The 22,073-nt window shown below is 34.6% G+C and overlaps 1 protein-coding gene and 2 pseudogenes across 1 annotated transcript; all 3 read left to right on the top strand.

Annotated features, from left to right (window-relative positions):
- Positions 1–6,107: 6,107 nt before the first annotated feature.
- LOC120195378 lies at positions 6,108–8,142 on the top strand (annotated as a pseudogene).
- A 1,576-nt stretch (positions 8,143–9,718) lies between these two features.
- LOC120195379 lies at positions 9,719–10,827 on the top strand (annotated as a pseudogene).
- A 3,470-nt stretch (positions 10,828–14,297) lies between these two features.
- Positions 14,298–16,256, top strand: LOC120195381. Its single transcript, XM_039197424.1, has 4 exons — positions 14,298–14,527; positions 14,984–15,054; positions 15,153–15,391; positions 15,746–16,256. The coding sequence occupies exons 1-4, from the start codon at positions 14,506–14,508 to the stop codon at positions 16,023–16,025; spliced, it is 612 nt and encodes a 203-aa protein (XP_039053355.1). The 5' UTR covers positions 14,298–14,505; the 3' UTR covers positions 16,026–16,256.
- Positions 16,257–22,073: the final 5,817 nt, after the last annotated feature.

The raw sequence follows: 22,073 nt of genomic DNA, 5'->3' as shown, positions 1-22,073 counted from the left end.
ATATATAAGGGTTTAAAGATTTGAGAAAAGTCTTTTATGAACCACCTATAGAATCCTGCATGTCCAAAGAAACTGCGTACACCTTGCACATTAGTAGGTGGGGGAAGATTTGCAATTGCATCCACCTTGGCTTTGTCAACTTCGATGCCATGGCATGAAATTTTGTGTCCCAACATTATTCCTTCAGTTACCATAAAATGGCATTTTTCTAATTCAGTACTAGGTTGCCTTCTTCACAACGTTTCAACACCTTGGATAAATTATCAAATCATCAGTCAAAGCATCACCCGAAATAGAGAAGTCATTCATAAATATTTCCATGCACTCTTCCACCATATCTGAAAAGATTACCATCATGCATCGTTGGAATGTAGCATTACACAGTCCAAATGGCATTCGCCTAAATGCATAGGTACCATACGGGCATGTGAACGTTGTTTTCTCTTGGTCTTCGGGTGCTATGGCAATTTGGTTATACCCCGAGTATCCATCAAGGAAACAATAAAATACCTTTCCCGCTAATCTATCCAACATTTGATCGATGAAAGGGGGTGAAAATGATCCTTCTTTGTGGCTTTGTTGAGCTTCCTATAATCCATGCATATGCGCCAGCCCGTGACTATTCTCGTGGTGAGTAACTCATCATGCTCGCTTTTAATCACGGTTACACCACCTTTCTTTGGCACACATTGGATTGGGATAACCCATGAACTATCAGATAAAGGATAAATCACTCCCGGATCCAGCCATTTTATTATTTCCTTTATGACAACCTTCTTCATGATCGGGTTGAGCTATTTTTAGGGTTCTACCGAGGTATTGTGGCTATCTTCAAGATTTATTTTGTGAATGCATATGGTTGGACTGATTCCTTTCAAGTCTTCCATCGTCCATCCTATAGCTTTTCTGTGCTATGACAAAACATTCAACAAACTCTTCTCCTGTCCGGAGGTTAGGTTGGAAGAGGTTATCACTGGTAAAGTTTCATTAACTCCTAGATAAGCATATTTCAAATGTGATGGTAAGTCTTAAGCTCCAATTTTAGTGCATGTTATGAAGATGACTCTTGAGATTTGACTTCATCATAATCTAAAGGTTCAAATTTCATACCTGACCTATGAAGAAATCTCAATTGGTCATTTGTTTTTCCTTTGCATCTTGCCCTGGTATCACTTTCAGGGTGATCAGTGTGCAGATTTTCGTTGTCGTGGCCATAATTGTCAGAACCGTCTTCTGTAAATATTTCTTCATGGCCAAAGTTTTATGCTTCATGTATTTTAGTTGTAGGTTCATGGTACAAATTACTGTACTCATCGAGCCTTAGGGATTCACCTCGTCCTAGGATTGCCTTTTCTTCAATCTTATTAATGCATATGTATTCCTCTAGATCGTCTGTATATTTCATAGATTTGAATACATTGATCATGACACTTTGCTCGCCAACTCTCATGGTGAATTCTCCCTTTTCACAGTCTATTAATATTCTACCTGTGGGTAAGAATGGCGTCCCAGAATGATTGGTGCATTTTCATCAGCTTTGCAATCCAGAATGAGAAAATCTATTGGAAATAAGAATTTATCTACCTTTACTATGACGTATTCAATTCTGCCCTCGTGTCGCGTATAAGACCGATCAGCTAATTGTAGGATGACCGAGGTGGGATGGGCGTGATACCCGTATAGTTTCATGAATATCGATTTTGGTATCAAGTTTACACTTGATCCCAAGTCAATAGAGCTCATCCTATGAAGTCATTACCAATGGATCATGGTATTACAAAGCTGCTAGGGTCTTTTTGCTTTGGTGGGAGTTTGCTCACTGTCGAGCAGAATTTTGTTGTCGTGGCGACACGTTCTACCTTCCTTTTCTTTGTAACAATTTCCTTCATATACTTGGCATAGGAAGACATTTGCTCGATGGGTTCGAGTAGGGGCACATTGATACAGAACTTGTCTAAAACATCAATGAATTTCTTGAATTGGATGTTATCATCATGTTTCTTCAACCGTTGATGGAACGGTGGTGGAGGTCTCACATCTACTACTGATGGTGCAAGGAAATCGCTGGCTTTGACCATGAGTTTTTTGTTATCCGGTTGATGCTTTTCTGAGCCTTCACTTCTTTCCTTCTCTTCATGTGCTTTCTCTTGTTCAGCATTCTTAGATTCCTCCTCCGGTTGTGTTACTCCTTGGCGAGAATTTTTCAGCTATTCTCCCCCAAACTTGCCATCTTGATCAACTTGTTTTCCACTCCTTAGCGTAAGTACATTGCATTGCTTCTTCCCATGATGCTTAGTGACTTCAGTATCACTAGGGAGATTTTCGTGTGGGCGAGAATGTAATGCCATGACAATCTATCCCACTTGATTCTCTAATGCTCTGAGAGATAAACTATGGCTTTGCAAAAGTGTTGCATGGCTTTATAACAAATTTCCTTGATTTTTGATTGTTGCATAATGTTCGTGCATCAAGGTTTTTGTAGACGCCATGAAATCTTTTGTCGAGGCCATTAATTCCTGCAAGCATAATTCCAAGGAGTTAGTATTGGAATGAGTGTTAGAGGAAGAAGCTATACCTTTGTTGTTTTGTCAGGGCTTCTGATATTGATTCTGAATATGCTAATGGTCAGAATTATTTTACTGTGGCCTGTAATTTGTGGCTTGATTGTTGCTGTTCCCTTGATTATTCTACGAAAAATTTGGGTGATGTCTTCAACTAGGGTTGTATATGTTCGAATAGGATTATTGTTGTTCCGATTGTAGTTGCCCACAAAATTAGTTGACTCATGGTTTTTAGGACATTCACTCTCATGATGGTTGCCTTGACAGAATAAGCACACATTATTGGTCGCCTTGACTTCTCTTACCTTATTAGGACGTTGCAAATTTTTCAACATATTGGTTATGGCAGAAAATTGGGCTGCTACCGAATCTTTGCTTTCTAATTCATATGCTCTAGAGGTTTTTCTGCCGGTTCTCAATCTTGCACTTGGAAATTGATAGTCATTATTCGCTATCATGTTGAGGATGTCAAAAGCTTCTTCGGGTGATTTGTCTAGTAGGGTGCTATTTGCTGAGGCATCTAACATCATTCGAGTTGGTGCGTTGACTCCATTTTAAAACATCACCACTTGCTCCATTGTATAACATCACTACTTGCGTCCAATCATGAAATCCATGATTAACATATATGTGAAGTAAACTTTTATACCTATCCCAACATTCGTACATTGATTCATCATCGCTTTGGCAAAAACTCGCAATGTCGTTCCGAAGCTGTGTATTCATATTGGGCGGATTATATCGGATTAGGAAACTCTTGCATAAATCTGCCCATGACTCCATTGATCCAGAAGGAACTCCGTTGAGCCAAGCTCTTGCTCTATCACGTAAGGAGTAAGGAAAAAGCTTCAGTTTGAGCACATCTTCATGTACTCTTTGTTGTTTAAATAAATCACATACTTCAAGGAAAGCACGCACATGCTGCCTAGTGTCTTCATTGGGTGTACCACCAAATTGGTCGATAGAGTTTAGCATATTAAACATCACCGGTTTGAGTTCAAAATGAGTGACTTGTATCTCAGGTGCCATTATGTTAGGATTGAGGTCATCGAGAATTGGGTTCAAGTGATCTCATATCGCTCTTGGTCTTGCAACTTGATCTCCTAAATCTCCCATGTCGTTTTGCATTTGATTCAATTATTCTCTGGTTCTTTAGGCACGCAACCTTTATCTGAATGATTGCTACACTTCGGGGTCAAATGGTTCCAAAGGCTTACCAGCAGATCTCAAGGTCATGCAATAATAAAAACCTATAAAAGAAAATAATAAACTACGTTAGACTAAATAATTATAAAGTGACACAAAGAACTTGTTATGGCTGGAAATTTCATCAGTTGCCAATCCCCGGCAACGGCGCCAGAAACTTGATCGCTTGTGAATGTATATGCTAAAGCAAGCTAACATATGCAAGTATACACAATCGATGCAAGTAATATAGTAGTGAGTGAGTATCGTCTCCACAGGGATTGGATTAGAAATATCTTTTCACCACAAGTAGAACTTATGCCACAAATTAATCCTACTAGGTATTAAAACTAAGAACTAATATTAAGGAGCTAATAATAAAGATTCAATGATTTCAGACAAGTGTTGTTCGAGACAAATAAAATATGCAGACATATAAAACAAAACAAAACAAATATTGGATTAAATATAATGCAAACAACCTCACATATTCAGACGTGTCACAGAGCACTGATGCTAAACCATTGTCTCGGCAACAATTATTTTAAGCCCAGAATGAATTATTATGACTCACTAGACTGCCCGATAGGATTACTAGGTATTCTTAGACGGTTGCTATGGCAATACTTCTCGGCGTTAACTATAGACGTTGTCTTAACCTACTCTAGCCTTTATCCCTTTTAGCCGTTTGAAACTCACTCTTTATCTCAAAGGTAGACAAGTTAGAACTTTACCATTCAAGATTCATTCCCTTGCTCACGTTGATCTCTCTTAATTCTCTCAAATTAAAGAATCACTTTCTAGACAAAAGGCTATCTCTCGATGCTCTTACAGTGTCCAGACATGTTTTACCGAAACCCCAGGCGATCTCTCGATGCTCTTACAGTGTTAAGGCAAAATATTTAAACTATGAGCAAAACAGTCATAAGCAAACATAATTCATCATTCATAAACATAAAATATTATTCAGGCAAAACAAAGTTTAACACCAAGTAAAGCATTCATGGTGTTATTAAAGATTATCCAAAATTAAACTGTTTAATACAACCCCAAATAAAATAAGAGTTTAAGAACAAAGGAAGAACGACTCCCAAAACCGGGGCTTTGTCATGACAATCCTGATCAACACCACGCCTGCCTTGGTGATCACCCTCTCTCGAGGCCTGATCACCGCTCTACTATCGTCTGGCTATGGAGGACACCAAGGAAGACTGGGGAGTAGACGAAGGGAAATCACTGCAGTTGCTTGCTCACGCCTAAGGTAAAGCTTTTCTTTCTTCTTCCTTGCCTCCTCCCTTTTTACGGCTAAGATTGGTAATTATAAGGAGAATCTCTTAGGGCTTTACATGCTTTTAGGGTTTCCTTAATTAGCCGTTATTAATTTCCCAAACTTAAAAAGGAAAGGCGGCTAGCGGTTGTTAGGATATTTAAGGCTTGCTTGCACGTGAAGCAGATCATCCAACTGGCATGTGATATAGGCGGTTTTGCCACATTTGCTTCAGACTTCTTCAGATAAATGTTGCCTCGGCGAGATAAATCTACTCCTTACGTTCTCATCTACTCCATTGACCATTGCAACTTTTCATTATCACGACTGAAATGTTCTTCCTCTGCAGAATTTCTGCACAAATACAACTTAAACAACCCCTTTTCCTCAGCAGCATCAGTTAAGCCAAATAAATCTTGCCTAGGTAAAACTTATCCACCACAACCTATATGTAACTAAATGCAACTAAAAATACAGTGCATACTTTGTTTAGATGAGCAATAAATTAAGTGAAAAGACTAGAATTTAAGTCTTTTTACGGAGTTATCAGTGGTGGTGGAGTTTGAGTGCCATCAATAAAGTGATGAAGATCATAACCTTCAAGAAGAGATTGGATATGAAGGCTCCATATGAGATAATTGGTGGATGACAATTTGGTGATATTGGAGAGATTGATTGTAAGGAAAGGATCTTGAGAATTTTGGATAGTGATAGGATCATTGGTCGAAGAAGAAGTCATATCGGAAACCATTGAAGGGACTGGTGGCGTAGTTATATATATATATATGAAGAATCGTCGTGTTTCTGAAAAAAGAAGAAGAGGAAAATATGCCCAGAAAGATTAAACTCTTGATACCATGTTGAAATAGAGAGAAGAATATTGAGAAACAATGGCTTGACATTTCCATTGATTAAGAGTGAATATATATACACAAGATTGGGCATTGCCGTAAAGTTACCCAAAGCACAAAAATAGAAAACTAGCTTAGAGTTGGGAGATTACAACTAATTATAATGATATTATAATTAATTACAAAATTTAAAATATAAAAAAACTATTATAATTAATTCTCTAATAGTATATATTCAAGGAAATGGAACTCCAAGAAGATTTGGAGTTATCTGGGTAACCAAGGCTCCAGCCGTCAACCTACCAAACGCATCAACATTGTCTTTCTCATTCACTTGCGAGTGTGCAAATTGCTGCTGAAAACCCATCAACAGTCACACCGTCTACTTCTCCATGCTATGTGTAATGATAGATTCATAAGTATTTTTAAGATTACACGTATATTAATAACATATTAATATTTATACACAAGCATAAATAAAATTTTAAGGTTAATACAATCAATAAAATAAATAATTGATAAAAAAATCAAATATTAAGAAAGAAATTTTGAATTTCAAAATAGACACGTGTATTCCATAAAAATAACATAGATCCTATATTTCACAAACTGTTGCAAAAAAAACCGCCTCAACACCCTATATTTCACCACACCATGCTTTGCATTTTTTTCAAAAACTGATGTTGGAAAAGCCTTTGACACCCTCTATTTCACCATGTCGTACACCACCATTTTCCCAAATAGTATAAAAACCAACAAACCTCTACTCATAGAGGTTAACGAAATCACACCCCCTTCAACTCTTTTATATTTTGCCTCTCCTTATTTTCCCTTCCCAACATATTCATTGTCATCTAACCTAGATTTGGAGGTTAGCCCGCTGTAAGCCTGTAATGGTCTTGACAATCTATGGGTGACGATGATGTATGTAGCAACCAGAATGAGGATTAGAATTAGAGGTTTTTCTTTTAATATGAAGAGGATTTAGGTTTTCTTTTTGAAGAGAGTGAAAAAACTTTTAAAAGTCCAAGAATTAAATTTAAAATTAATTTTTTTACTAACATGATAAATCATTAAATTAATTAGAATTAAAATATAATATAATTGATCAAAATATTATTATTTAAAAAAAGGGTAATCTATGTCAAATACCACTCATCTTTATGCTCGGGATCGAAAATGCCACTGACGTTTCAATTTTGCCAATTTTAGCACGGACTTTTATGTTTCACTTCAATTTTGCCACTATGCCGTTAATCCGTTAACGACACGATGACATGGCATGGACGGGCCCTGACGGTGATGATGTGGATGCCTTACCAAAACGACGTCATTTCAACACAACTATTTTGATGCTCAATAAAGACAAAATGACATCGTTTTGCTTGAAAAAATTATTGAAATATTATGCAACTAGAGGGATTTGAACCCCAAACCCTTAAAATTAAACTGAATGCTTAACTATTGAACTACATTATATTTTTTCTGTTATGTTTTCTATAAAAGTTTTAAAATTTTAAAACTCCAGTTAATAATGCTTGAACCCTAAATAAAATTATTGTTTAACCCCTGGCATCGATATCTAGTATCCTTTATCTCCATCTACATTCTCTTGTTTTCATCACCATATTCTCAAAGTTGTTGCTTTTAGTAAATTCAAGAACACACCCAACAGATGTACAAGTTCTCAAAGATCTGAAAAATAATGTGGACCTTCTTCTATTGCTCCAGATATTGATTGAGCTCCTGGGATTTCTCTATTGACCCATACGACAACATCTTTACTGGCCACTTTACTTGCGGCCTCAGGTGTGATACACTCATCTCTGGTTTGCTTCGAGTTCCTGACTCGTTCTCCAATTTAACACGCTTGAGTCGACTAGGTCTCTCAGGGAACTCAGTCATCGTTGAAATACTCGCCGTTCTTGGCTTACTCCCTCACCTTAAAGAACTCTACCTTGACCACAACCATCTCCATGGACCAATTCCTTCAAGCTTTAACAACCTAACACGCTTGAAACGACTCGAAATCCAACGAAACTACATTTCCGGTGAGTTTCCTGATCTGGGTTCACTCAGAAAGCTTTACTTTCTCGACTCTAGCAATAACAACGTATCCAGCCAAGTCCCATCAACGTTTCCATTATCTCTCGTCGAGCTCTTGATGAGGAACAATATCCTAGACAACATCGACAATATTAGGTTCTTACAAGTTCTAGATCTCAGTCACAACATCTTATACGGTGCAATATCATCAGTTTTTTTCAAGCATCATTAAAACCTTTTATAGAAAAACCAACAAAGAAATATAAGGTAGCTCAATGGTTAAGTATTATGTTTAATATCCAAAAGATTTGCATCAGTTTTTCCACTTGGGGTTATACTGTTTTCACCGTCAATCTCTTCAGTCATGGTAGATCGATGGTCTCTGTTGCTACTTATGTACTTTCCACTAGAGTGGCCGTCTTGAATCATCACCGCCGTCGACATTGGAGTTCCCCTAGGAAAAAGAAGACATATGCCACGCTATAGCGAAAGTTTACGACGATAACAAATGGCCCCGTCGTAAATTATACAATACCTTTGAAAACAATGACGATTTAACTCCACATCTAGTGCCTCCCAACACGGTAAAGAAAAAATGACGATGTAGAAAAAGTAAAACGACGTCGAAAAATCGGATGAGCACCTCGTCGGTCGAGAGTGGATTATTTACCAGCGGAAGTTTTGAAGACTATGGTATTAACGACAGAGAAATGAAAACCCTTATTTCATCTTCGAGGAGCTTCTCCACTGATTCCCACTCAGAGATGTTCAACACCAACTTAAAAATTATACTGGAAACAAAGCCTACGAGGCAAAGCAAGAAGAAACCAAAGAAAATTAAGAAGACAAAAAGGTACACTATAAGATTTTCGTCATCGAAGAGCGAATAGCCAGCGAGGTTGTCGAGCTTCTTGCAATGGATGATACTGTGCACGGTGGACAATAGAGTGAGGGAGAGTTTTGTGGTGGTGAAGAAATCGAAGTTTTGTGGTGGCGAATCTCCAACTTTTCTCAGGTAATACAGATGCTATGTGGACTAAATAACTTTAAAAAAGCCGTCCATGTCATCACCGTCACGACCCATCCATGTCATGTCATCGTGCCGTTAACGGATTAACGGCAGAGTGGCAAAATTAAAGTGAAACATAAACGTCCGTGTTAAAATTGACAAAATTAAAACGTCAGTGGTATTTTCGACCCCGAGCATAAAAATAAGTGGTATTTGACATAGATTACCCAAAAAAATAAAGTAATCAAAATGAAACAAATGTTTAGGTTAGCTCATTAGTTAAGTGTGGGCATTCCATTCACAAGATTCGTGCTTTAGTGCTCTCAACAGTTATTCATAATCACATCAACATTTCTACTAAATAATAATGACGAACAACTTCTCTAAAAATATAATATTTAGTTGCCTTATGAATAATTTGTCCAAAAGTATAATATTAACAGTTGAGTAATTTAATAAAATTTTAAAATTATGATAAAAATGAAAATGAATAATGATTTAGTTGCCTTACGAATAATTTGTTCAAAAATATAATATTTCACTTTACACGTAAAATGGCAAAATTTGGTACCAAATAGATATATTTATCCTAAGGCTTAACACAATGATTACATTAGAAAAATACGGCAAAAATAACTTCAATAGACACACGACACATGTACCCTTGTTTTATTGTTCGATGCTTGTGGTTGCCGGTATCCTTTATCCAACGGCTATATCCAGCCCATGTGATTGTGGGGTCTCATTTTCAATTATTTATAATCTCTCTGCCACTATTTTTCTTCATTGTTCACTTCAGTCTCTACTCTCAAAGAAAGATACCTTAAGAAAAAATTAAGAGAAAGATGCATTGCAGAAGCGAGTTTACCGTTCTATTAATTTGCATTGTGGTAGTAGCTGGTGTCGGCGCCCAAGCTCCGGAGGCCGCGCCCACTAAAGCTCCACCGGCAGCGGCTACTCCCGCCACTGCTCCTGTGAGTAAACCTAAAACCCCAGCTCCAACCGCTGCTCCTACTACCTCTCCACCAACTTCTTCACCACCGGCTGCGGCTCCGGCAAAGTCCGCAGCAGCTCCAGCTCCATCTAAATCTGCTCCGGCTTCTTCAGCACCAGCTGCGGCTCCGGCGAAGTCCGCAGCGGCTCCAGCTTCTTCACCACTGGCTGCTACACCAGAAAGTTCTCCTCCGGCTCCAGTCCCTGTGAGCTCTCCTCCAGCAAAATCTCCCCCCGCTGCTGCACCGACAACTCCTCCGGAGAGCTCTACCTCTCCCCCCGCTGCGGCACCAACCACTGCTGAGGTTCCCGCACCAGCTCCAAGCAAGAGTAAGAGCAAGAAGAAGTCTAAGAAACACAATGCTCCCGCTCCTTCACCTGATCTACTTGGACCTCCAGCTCCACTACCGGAGCTCCCGGACCTAGCCTCGACGCTTTCTCTCCAGGCCCTTCCGTCGCTGCGGATGAGGTACATTTGACTCTCTTTTCACATTTCAATCTGTTTGGCTTATAAGTTATCGCACCACAATCCGCTTCACCAGATCTGAAAATTTAGACTAGCTACACGGCGTAATTTTGTAACTGTGGCTCAAAGCTTATAATTTAGAATCTGAACTGTGGCTCAAAATGGAGTGTTGATCTCGTTTTGGCTCCAACCAAATGAGTCAACGAAATCATATTATACACGAAGACGATGAATGGTACCTGCGATACTAATTTTGTGTATATTTATATAAAAAAAATTGCAGAGTGGAGCAGAGAAGATGAATAGCGTGCAGAAGATAACAGGAGGATTGGCATTGGGATGGGCAGTCATTGCTTTGATCTGGGAGAGACTTTGGCTTTGATGCTCTGCTTTATTTTATTTTATTAATTTATTTCTCATGTGATGCTACTATATTCATTTTACTCTGCCACATTTGCTTCGTGTATTCTTTGGGGAAAGTTTGAGTTTCTTGTTTTCCTCTTGTAATTTTCATTACTTTATTTCTATTTGGATTTTGGACTATATTGGTTTTTAGGATATGCTTTTCTTCTTTTTCCTTCCCATTTTATAATTCACAACTACGAAAATCCTTTTGCTCTTTTCGGTTCTCTTGATTCTTTTATTAAAAAACTAAAGTTTGCATTGAAAAGTACAAATTTTGATTAAAAAAGTATTTTTACTATAATGTATAAATAATCTAAATTTATTCTTAGGACAAACTACTTAAATGATCACTTAATTAATGTTGATATAACTATCATATTTTTAATTTGGCAATATGATGGCAACTACTTAAGTGATCTTAGCAGCCACTTAATTATGTGAATCTTTGACTCGTCAGTAATTAACAATAGTCCTATTATGAAATCACTTAAATAATTATGTGATCGTTAAAATTAAAAGTATGACGATCATATCAATATCAACTCCACAATTAAGTACTCTTCTTCTTACCTATAAATTAAATTATTTTTATAATTTTTTTCAATACTTAAATATGCTCAAATTTACAACCTTCTATACATTGTAACGACTGTTAGGGTTACAGTGATGATCGGAAAAGTGAACGGAGGTGAACATAACTTATCATATGAGAGAAGAGAATGAGAGTGACAATAATTTAGGATTTCTCAAACAAATAGCAAACATTTTTTTTTCATGATACAAAATAAGCCTAACGAGTCAAACTTTTCATTGATACAAAATATAAGCCTAACTAGCCTAAGCCCACTAGCCCAGTACATCAAATATACAGGCATGTGTAACAAATTTAACACGTCGACCTAACAAGTAAACTTATAGTCAATTTGACAGATCTTTTGAAAAATGATTTTTAAAAGTATTATAAAAGTTTCAAAAGTGATGGTTAAAATTATAGTTCAAAATTTAAATGTTTGAGATTGTTGTTAAAAAATGAATTTGAAGGAATAAAATCTCCATTGTAGACATTATGTATGAAAATATAAAGTGAGTTTATAATTTAACTATTTGGGATATTATTATTATATATAAAATATATCAATTTAAATTATAATAAAAATATAAAAATAAAAATATATTTTATAATAACTCACTATTAATCTTTCAATAAATAAATCATTAATTTTATTTATTTTTAAGTAATTAAAATAAATTATTATGTAATAAATTATTTTTTAAGGATGTTAATATTAAATTATTAAAATAAAATATAAATATATAATTGAATAGATCTCATGTATTAATATGAGTAAAATTATAATTTGATTCCAAACACTAAATTAAAAATGAAAAAGCTAAAAATCATAACTTTTGTGATTAGTTTGAAACCATCGTTTCTAGCATAATTTTTTTATCTTTTACTTTTTTGACATTGATTTTACTGTCGAAACAAGTTTTTTAATTAAAAATAATTTTAGAAAATCATACAAAACGAGGTCTTATTGGTTGGACTAACAAAGTTATTAACTAACCCAAAACTAAAGTTGTTCATTACTTACAACTACTTTCTAATAAGTATAGAGACAAAATAAAACATATTTGTATAAATGATCATTTATCTTTTATGTTTTTAAAATATTTTAATTTTAGATTAAAATAATTATATTGAAGGTTAGTTGACTAATAATTAATTAACAATTAACATATATTTTTAATGTGTTATTTTTATATATATTCAATTAATGATGTAACATATATCACATCATCATTTTAACATACATAACATAATACGTCATCATTTTGAGTTATATATACACCCTCACACATATATCATCAATACAATTTTTTAATATGTGGTGTGAGCATAAATAAATTTTTAAGTTGAATACAATTAAAAAATATATAATTATTATGAGAAAGATTAGAGGGTAACATGTTCATCCTCACACAAACGTGGACATGCTAACAGATCTCAATTATTTAATAATTATTATTTTATCTTTTAATAATTGATTGGTCTAATTGTATGGGATGATATGTCTTTTAATATTTAAATTTTAAATTATTAGAGTTTAGAGTTGTTATTTTTTAAATCCTTAAGTTTAAGCACCCCATATGTTAAGGTATCAGTTTTTATTATCAAATGATTGAAAGTCTTTGAACACATACTATCTTATTTCACTCCAGGTTTATAAAAAAACTAAATCATGATATTATGATTTGAATAAATAAAATATAATAACATCAATGAGTTTGATTCAAGTGATAAACAACTTGATATCGTTTAAGTAAGTTTCGAGTTGGAGTCCTTGTGTATGCAGAAAATCCCTATTGGGAGACTCACTCAACAAAACTAGGTGTATGACCCGAGCCTTTCTGAATTATTCCAGACGAAAACCTTGAAAATGAGGAGGACAACCAAAAAAAAAAATTAATTAAAATAACCACTTAAAGTGAATTTTTATAGTACTTAATAATCATTTAAAGTAAATCTTTATAATATTTAGTTTGAACTAGTCAATTAGTAGATTAAATATTTATGATTATAGAAAAAGATATTTTTATTTTTAAATTTATTATGAAACATATGGATATCATAATACAAAATCTTAGAACAAAATGATAATGGCCTTATGGCTATGAGCGGCTCATGTACACCACACTTGCTGTCGGTGTAGAACAAAACAGTTATATTTTAGGAAAATTATAATTTTTAATAATAAAAATAATTTTATTTTTATTTATTAATTTTAATATGCACAATTATTTGATATATTGACACTGTAAAATTTTATTACCCGAGTAAAACTATTATTTTTATTTTTTCAGTTTATTAAATATAACTTTAAAACAACAATAGTTAATTAGTAGTTTATTTATGTTTAAAGGATTAATGTTCCGTTTGGCCCCTGATTTTGTTTTTTTTTTGTTGTTGTTGTAGTTTGGCCTTTGATTTTAGCTTTGAGTTGCAAGGTGGCACCTAATTTGGCATTGAGCTGCAATTTTTCTCCTAACTTTTTTGAAATACAATTTGACCATTGAGTTTAGCTTTGATATGCAGTGTTTCTCTTAATTATTTTTTTGCATTTTAAAATAATAATTAAAAACTTATTTATAAATTTAAAATGATCTAAAGAGTTATGATTAATATTTTAAATTATAATTTAATTTAAATTAAAATATTTTATTAAGGAAAAAGTTATATTAAAAAACCAAGGGCTAAATTATAGAAGAAAGTTAAAGCCAAAGGGCAAATATAACATAATGCTAAAATCAGAGGCCAAGAATGCATATTAAAATCAAAGTAAAGGGTCAAAGGTTTTATTAACCCAAATTTAAAAGACGGGCGAGGGAATGAAGGTGTAGGAACTAGGAAGTGGTCCAAATGGACCCACAAAGAGAAAAATCATGCGCCAAAGGCTAACAGACAAATACGTACGTACGACTCTCATTATGAACAGAGCAAGCAAAGATTGCACTGAGTTAATGGCAGCTAATTGCTAAATCTTGTTCTTTCCTAATCCATTGTCGTTGCTGAGACGTCACTTCGCTTATCACAAAGTCGAGAGTCTTCCTTTTATATATTCCATCTTTACCAAATCCGATTGCAGATTGCAGTTGTTGCGGCTGCCAATTGCAGAAACAACAGTTAACTTTGGGGGCGGGGGGGAACTTGATTTTCATGGATGTTTCCAGTTTACAGAATTGGTACCTTTTTTTTCCTTGTTTCAAGTTTTCTCTCTTTTGTTTTCCACTGGTTCTACTGTATGTTTTTGGGAAACATGCAGTTATGGAGTTGACCTGAAAAGGAAACCTGGAGTTTAGAATTTGTAGATATTTGAAGTAGTGAATGTGCGACGTAGTATTTTCGATTTAGAATAATTTTGGGGTTCAATAATTATTTTGGGAATGTCATTCATAGGGTGTAATCCAGGTGAAAACTGTTAACACTGTGAAATTGGAGCTAAATAGAGTTCGAGTTAGATTAGGAAGCTCGCTTTAGCTTGTTAGAATTTGACATAGAATTAGAAAGGGTTCCATTTTTGACATTTGGGAACAAAATCACAGATTGTTCATGAGAAGAAGACTCCCTTTTTATTCAGATTCCGATGTTTTCTCTTCTTTTGTAGCTTAGCTGACTCCCATATTGTTTGTTTCTTGTAGCTAGTTATCTTGATTCCTGTAGGAGGCATGATGTTATTACGAATTCCGCGGTTCTATCATGGTTTTCTGAGGTCAATTTTCAAGCATTCCTGGTTTCATATGAAACTCTTGGGTATTAAGTGATGAGACTGTCTTCACTGCATTTTATTGATTTTTTGTTTTCATTCAGGCTAAGGTTCAAAATTCTTGTCAAGAGAACTGTAACATTGTGGTTTCTCTAAACCAGTTGAAAAATGATGATATTCCTCCACTGATCGACGTATTTCTAGATATAGACTCGTCTGATATCGATGCTTTTCACGTCCGCCATCATGGAACAACTTCTGTCCTGAATGAAGAACATGTATTTTCTTTGATGAATGCAATCAAACTAAAGCTGAGACTAACTCTAAAGAAGGACTTTCTCCGGTCTGTAATGCTTCTATCCCTTACAATTAAGTTTTAATTACTTCCAAGATCAATTACTTGTTATCTTCCAGTTATTGTCTAGCTCCCAACGATTCTACTAAGAATCTGTGGAATTTCATTGCAATGATGCTTTAGGCTGGTATATAAGTGTTACCGATAAGATTGCAAAATGTCTGATGATTATCCTGTTGAATATCGTTTTACCATTGGTCCGCTTATTATTGACATTGTATAAATTCATGTGTTATGATTGCATGTATTTTTTCCAGCTATTTTTCTACTGTTATCAAACAATGCTAGTTTCCAAGGATGTTCTTTGTATATGCCATTTGGACAATAACGAAAACTGTTCAGGGATTTCTTCAATGTTGGTATACCTTGCTGTGTTTTAAAGTTGAGGTCTAATAATATCCAAAAACTCGACATGATTGGAAGGTTTATGCGATTGCACACACTGAATTTGGACTTCTGTACTTCACTCACTAGTTTGCAAAAAGACTGCTTTTCTTGCATGCCAAGTCTGATGCATCTATCACTGTGTGAGACGAGAGTTGCTAATCTCTGGACAACAACCGAAGTTCTAGCAAAACTTCCTTCTTTGTTGGAACTACGGTTCCAAAATTGTTTGTGTTGAAAGGATACTGGACCTTGTCATGTGTCATCTAGTGAGGAAGAAAATCTCGATGACAAGGACTGCTCAAATACTATTAATATCTGAGGAAGACTCTTTGGCACTGTAGTTGATACATTGAAAAGCTATGATTCATCGGAAGTTGATGAACCTAAGTTTTTGGGTTACCTTCAAAACCGATTGGAAAATTTAGCCGGAATGCTTCATAATTTATCTGCAGAGCTGAAATTGCAAAATGAGGTAAGATGATAATATGCTTGTAGTATTTGTCTATAGTGATCAGAAAAGTTTATATTTCTTTATAATTGTTGTTTATGTAACAGATTATCCTTTACATGTGCAGAAGCAGTCACCAAAGAATGTTTCAGGCATACTGAAGGAAGATATTTGGCATCATCCTTCACCCATATGCTTTGAGAAACATTATAGGGAGTACATGGTTGCTTCCTTACCTTGTTTAGCTGTATTAGATAATCTGCCGATCACAGAGAAGGAGAGGGAAACGTTTCAGACTTCTATGAGTACTTGCCATACAAACATAAAAAAAAAAAGTGTTGTCAACATTTTGCAGAAGCGTGAAATGGGAAAAAGTGGTATTTACTGTCGAAACTCTTCAAAACTGAAGCAGACTTATTGTTATGGAAAGAGCCAATGTTTCTTCTCAAGTTCTCTTAGTGCTGCTAGATTCGGTTCTTCTATTTGGCCCTTCTTACATCCTGTATCCAGCTTTAGCCATATATCTAAAGGGGAAAATAAGGGCTTCGTCCAAGGCAATTTGAGTACCATCCTTCCAACTCCAGCCTTATGGCTTTGGGAACTTTAGATGGTGAAATAGTCGTTATCAATCATGAGACTGGGAATCTTGTCGGTTATAATTCATCTGTAGGAATGATTAACAGTGTTCTAGGACTCTGCTGGCTCAAGAAATATCCATCCAAGGTATTTTCTGATTATATATTTTTTATCTATAGTTCTTAATTACACAAGTGCTCCATTTTTTCCAGCCTGAACTAAAATTTTTTCTAAGAAGCATTTTGTGTTTTATAGTATAATATTGTGAATATCACTACATAAATGAGTTGAATTAGATAGCAGTTAATCGCTTAATCTGATATTCATTCAAGCAACAACCATGAGCATTATAAAAGAATAACTTGTTATATTTTCAGCTGATCTATTTTACTTCTAAATTTGGCTATCACTGATTTTTCTGTGTTAAACAATCATCTTGTACCTGGATTCGACAGCAGTTGCTTGAAGTTGTTTGATGTTAATCATATGCTGGCCAGACTAGGAGGCGCATCTTGTGGTTCTGATAAAGTTAATTTTGAAGATTTCAAACAATTAACTTCTGTTCATGTCAATGCAACGGATGACCAATTCCTTGCCAGTGGGTACTCAAAAGGCTTTGCTCTATATGGCATTAGCACCGGGAGACGTTTACAAGTGTTTACTAATATGCATCGAGAAGCTATTAATGTCGCTAAATTTGCTCATCACTCTCCTTTTATGTTCGCTACATCTTCATTTTACAAAGATGTGAAGATGTGGGACTTGAGGGAGAGACCCAATAACCCTTGCTATACTGCTTCAATCTCCCTAGGAAATGTTATGGTTTTCTTTTCACCTGATGATCTCTATCTCCTTGTGTCCGCCATTGATAATGAGGTACATAGTTCTGTATTAACTGTTGCTTTATACTATAGACTACGCCTATTTGAGAGAACTTATAATATTTTGGGCGATGATGAGCTTTGTTGTGCTTGAAAAGGATTAAAAGACTAATGAAACCTGTTTGGTTTGTGTTGGGACCGTCGGTGCACCCCATGACGCAGCGGAAACAAAATTCGACGGTCTCACCAACGATCCAAGTACGGAAAACCGAAATCGAGAGGAAAGGATGCGAATACTTACAAGAGTTCCTTGAAAAACAGCAAAGGCAGCAACGACTAATGGTGATCACGAACTATTTGAATCGTAAGCCTTCACGAAAACACGTCGCAACCTCTACTTGGTTCACCCGATTGAGAGCAAAATTTATTTTTTCCAAAAGCAGTTTTGAGAAAAACGGCTGAAGAAGAAGTGGTTGTTAGACCTTACATCACTTTTAAATATATCAATTACCCTAACCTCTTAGAGATTTTAAGTTATTTCGAATTAATAAAAAAAATCTTATTTAATTAATTCAAAATAAATATCCATTAAAGACTTATAATCTGAATTATAATATTTAACGTTTATTTAAAATCTTATTTAATTATTTCGAATTAAATATTTATTAAAAAAGTTGTAATCAAAATTACATTCTTTTAATGTTTACTTATTATATTCGTGATAATTAAAACCATATGTATATCAAATATACATATATTAACTCCATACATATTTTAATATCATGCAACAAATTGTATATATTTGTTTATTTCAATCCTAGGGTGTGAACCTGAAGGTTCTTGTAACGTTAGTAGTAATTATTAGAATAATTCTAATATTATATACAATGAGTGACATCTAAAAATATATCATTGTCACCTAAGTTACAAGAAATTATGATTCAACATATTATCTTCGTGATTAACTCTTTTATATATTACATCCTTTTGTCCATTATATCTAGAATAGATACAAGTCTTAGAATAGTCACACTTGTATAACATATCTATTGTTTCTTGATATCTAGAGTAAACTATAATTAACGAATAATTTGTTATATCTCATATCAACTTATTCGAGTATGACCATGCATTTCTAGTATCACTCAATCAAGTGACATGTGATATATTTCCTATTATGTAGGAAGGACAAATCATATCTTAATCAAACACACCCACTACATATATCGACATATATTCAATAACAATCTTTATAGTGCAACAGTTACGGAGCATGTTTAACTGTATCAAAACATACAACAATATATGTTGGGATAACATTAATCTCAAGTTTGAGGATCATACATATAGTCATCACCATGAGCAATGTTATGACCATTACATAATAATCCAAGACATATGCTCATGGTGGGTCAATTCAATATATTGTTCTCTAATAATATAATCATGTATCAATTCTGACATCTCTATGTAAATGACAACTCGTTGTCATCAATCAATAATATGTTAGGCTTAAGCGTATTATTATTGTCTATACCCATAATGATACTTGACTATGGATCTTTTAATAATAATAATAATGTTATTATATGGACTTTATTATATTTTAGTTTATTTTAAACACAAACATATAACTGAACATAATAGTGGCAATGCCTTTATTCAATAAAATCGGTAAATAAATGTATATTACAATCATCACATGATTGGTCTTTGGGCATACTCTAACAATCTCCCACTAGCATTAAGACCAATCACTCACATATCTAATACCGAGTGACTCAGTGTGATGATCATGCCTCTGCTGTGTAAGAGGCTTCGTCAAGGGATCAACAATGTTGTCATCCGTGTGTACTCTGCATATTTCCACATCTCCTCGATCTATGATCTCTCGAATGAGATGAAAGCGCCTAAGAATATGTTTGGATTGTTGATGAGATTTGGGTTCCTTTTCTTGTGCAATGGCTCCATTATTGTCACAACGAAGTTCTACAACATCTGATATGCTGGGAACAACCCCTATTTCTGATATGAACTTCTTGATCCAAACAACCTCTTTTGTTGCTTCGCTAGCTGCAATGTATTCAGCCTCTATTGTAGAATCAACTAATGTGTCTTGCTTCGAACTTTTCCAGCTCACAACACCTCCATTATGACAAAACACAAAACTGGATTGTGATCGTGAGTCATCCTTGTCAATTTGGAAGCTATCATAAGTATAACCTTTTATCTTAAGCTCTTCCTCCCCTTCATAAACAATAAATTTATACTTAGTTCTTCTTAAGTACTTAATGATATTTTTAACCGCAACCCAGTGATTTTCACTAGGGTTTGCTTGATACAAACTCGTCATGCTTAAAGCATACGATACATCTGGTCGAGTATATATCATGCCATACATGATATAACCAATAGCCGAAGCATATGGAATTGTTGAAAACATTTTGATGTTTCGATATAACAAATTAAGTGTTATTAAATTTAAGATTTTATAATCATTTTAAAGTATATTCGATTAAATTATTCGAATATCACAAATATTACTCCAAGTTTATCAAAAGCCAATTTCAAACTTACTAAAGTGTAAAAATATATTTTAAACTTAAAATAATTTTGAAACAAATTTTACAAATTATTTCGAACCAAAATCGAGCCAAAAATCAATTTTATAAAGTGTTGAGTTAATCGATTGACGGAATCGGCCAAGAGGGGGTGAATTGGCAATTAAAATTTTGTGGAAACTTTTGCAGAAAATTGAAAGTAATTGCACAACGATTTAGAGTGGTTCGACTTTCTCAATCAAAGTCTACGTCCACTACCTTAGCTATCCACACTAAGGATTTTCCAACAAATTCACTAATTTGTTCTTTCTTTTGAGGCCAAAGAGATAACCTTACAACACCCTCAAGAATATACCCCAATTCTTGAGAACACTCTTTCCCAAAGAGAAGATTACAAATTTGCAAACTTACAAGGAAATCCTCACAAGGTAGATTGTTTGCACAATTCTAGAACAAAGAAAATAACACTCAAGAATGAATACAATTGAGTACAAATAGTTTTCTTGAAAGAAAACTGAATATTGAATGAAAAATAGGCTTGAATGCACAAACTTGAGGTTTGATGCTTTCTCTTTGATTCTCTATTGATTCTAGTTGCTTGTTGTTTCTTATTCTTGATCAATGGCTTCTAAGCTTGTTTAAATACACCTTGAATCACTTTTGAACGTTGGAGATGATTAGTGGAGTCAATAGAGCCGTTTAAGTGTGAAAACAATTAATTAAAGCAGTTGGGAGCATCATGCATCGGTGCATCGGTGTAAAATTCAAATATTTGACTGTTGGACCCTTAGTGCATCGGTGCACTAAGAGTGCATCGATGCATCAAGTGCATTCGATGTTTCAAAATAGCCAGAGTGCATCGATGCATGGTTGGTGCATCGATGCATCAAATGCATTCGATGTTTTCATAAAATCCTCAGTGCATCGGTGCATGGTAAGTGCATCGATGCATGAAATGCATTTGATGTTCAATTTAATTCATGGTGCATCGATGCATGGATTGGTGCATCGGTGCATCACTCTGAAAAATTGATTTTAGGCTTGATTTTGGTTCAAAATACTTTGTGAAAATTGTTTCAAAAGTATAAAACACAATTTTACACATTTAGTAAGGTTTGAAATTGATCTTAAAAGACTTGGAGTAATAATTTGATATTCGATTAATTAAATCGAATATACTTAGAAAATCATTTGTAAAATCTTAAAATTCATTTAAACTAATTTGTTATATCGAAACACAAAAATGTTTTCAACATAAAGGGATGTACCGATGCACTACTGGATGTATCGATGCACACTCTATTTCGAATGCATTTTATGTACCGATGCAGAGATCATGAATTGATACACTCCTGGCTCTTTTGAAACATCGAATGTAATTAGTGTACTGATGCACCCCAACTGTACCGATGCACCCCAAATGTACCGATGCGCTAGGTCTTATAACAGTCGAAATATTTGAATTTTACACATAGTGTATCGTTGCACCCTAAGAGTGTACCGATGCACCTACGCTCCCTGTAACATCCTCCATACTGGGTTAGTGGTTAAATTATGAGATTTAAAAATTCAATGACCAAATTGGATAAATTGAAAGGTTTAAAGAATTGATTGAAATGTTTGGTGTAGGATCAATTAGCAAAGAAGGGGGAATTAAAGGGGCAAATAAGTCTTTTGATAAGGGAAAATAATTAAATCTTAGTTGATGATATTTATATCCACGGGGAAGCCAGTGAGAAAGACCAAAGTTTCCAGATTTCTCTTCTTCTTCTTTCTTCTTCTCCACCATGAAGCCAAAGCTAAAGGTGAGTTTTCTTGTTGATCAAATTTGTGATGAATTTAAGGTTGCTTATTGATCATTAGATGATAACTAAGCT

The sequence above is a fragment of the Hibiscus syriacus genome, unplaced genomic scaffold (genome assembly GCF_006381635.1).
Source record: "Hibiscus syriacus cultivar Baekdansim isolate YM2019G1 unplaced genomic scaffold, ASM638163v2 tig00117012_pilon, whole genome shotgun sequence".
Taxonomy (NCBI): Eukaryota; Viridiplantae; Streptophyta; class Magnoliopsida; order Malvales; family Malvaceae; genus Hibiscus; species Hibiscus syriacus.
Note: the sequence above shows the minus strand (reverse complement) of the source record. Positions and strands in the feature narration are given on the sequence as shown.

Bases quoted from the DNA above. Each gene is read 5' to 3' on its own strand.
- LOC120195381 (XM_039197424.1), top strand. From the start codon at position 14,506: ATGTTTCCAGTTTACAGAATTG. The intron at 14,528-14,983 runs GTACCTTTTTTT...TGTTTCTTGTAG, and splicing joins GTTTCCAGTTTACAGAATTG to CTAGTTATCTTGATTCCTGT. The intron at 15,392-15,745 runs GTCTGTAATGCT...AAAACTGTTCAG, and splicing joins CTAAAGAAGGACTTTCTCCG to GGATTTCTTCAATGTTGGTA.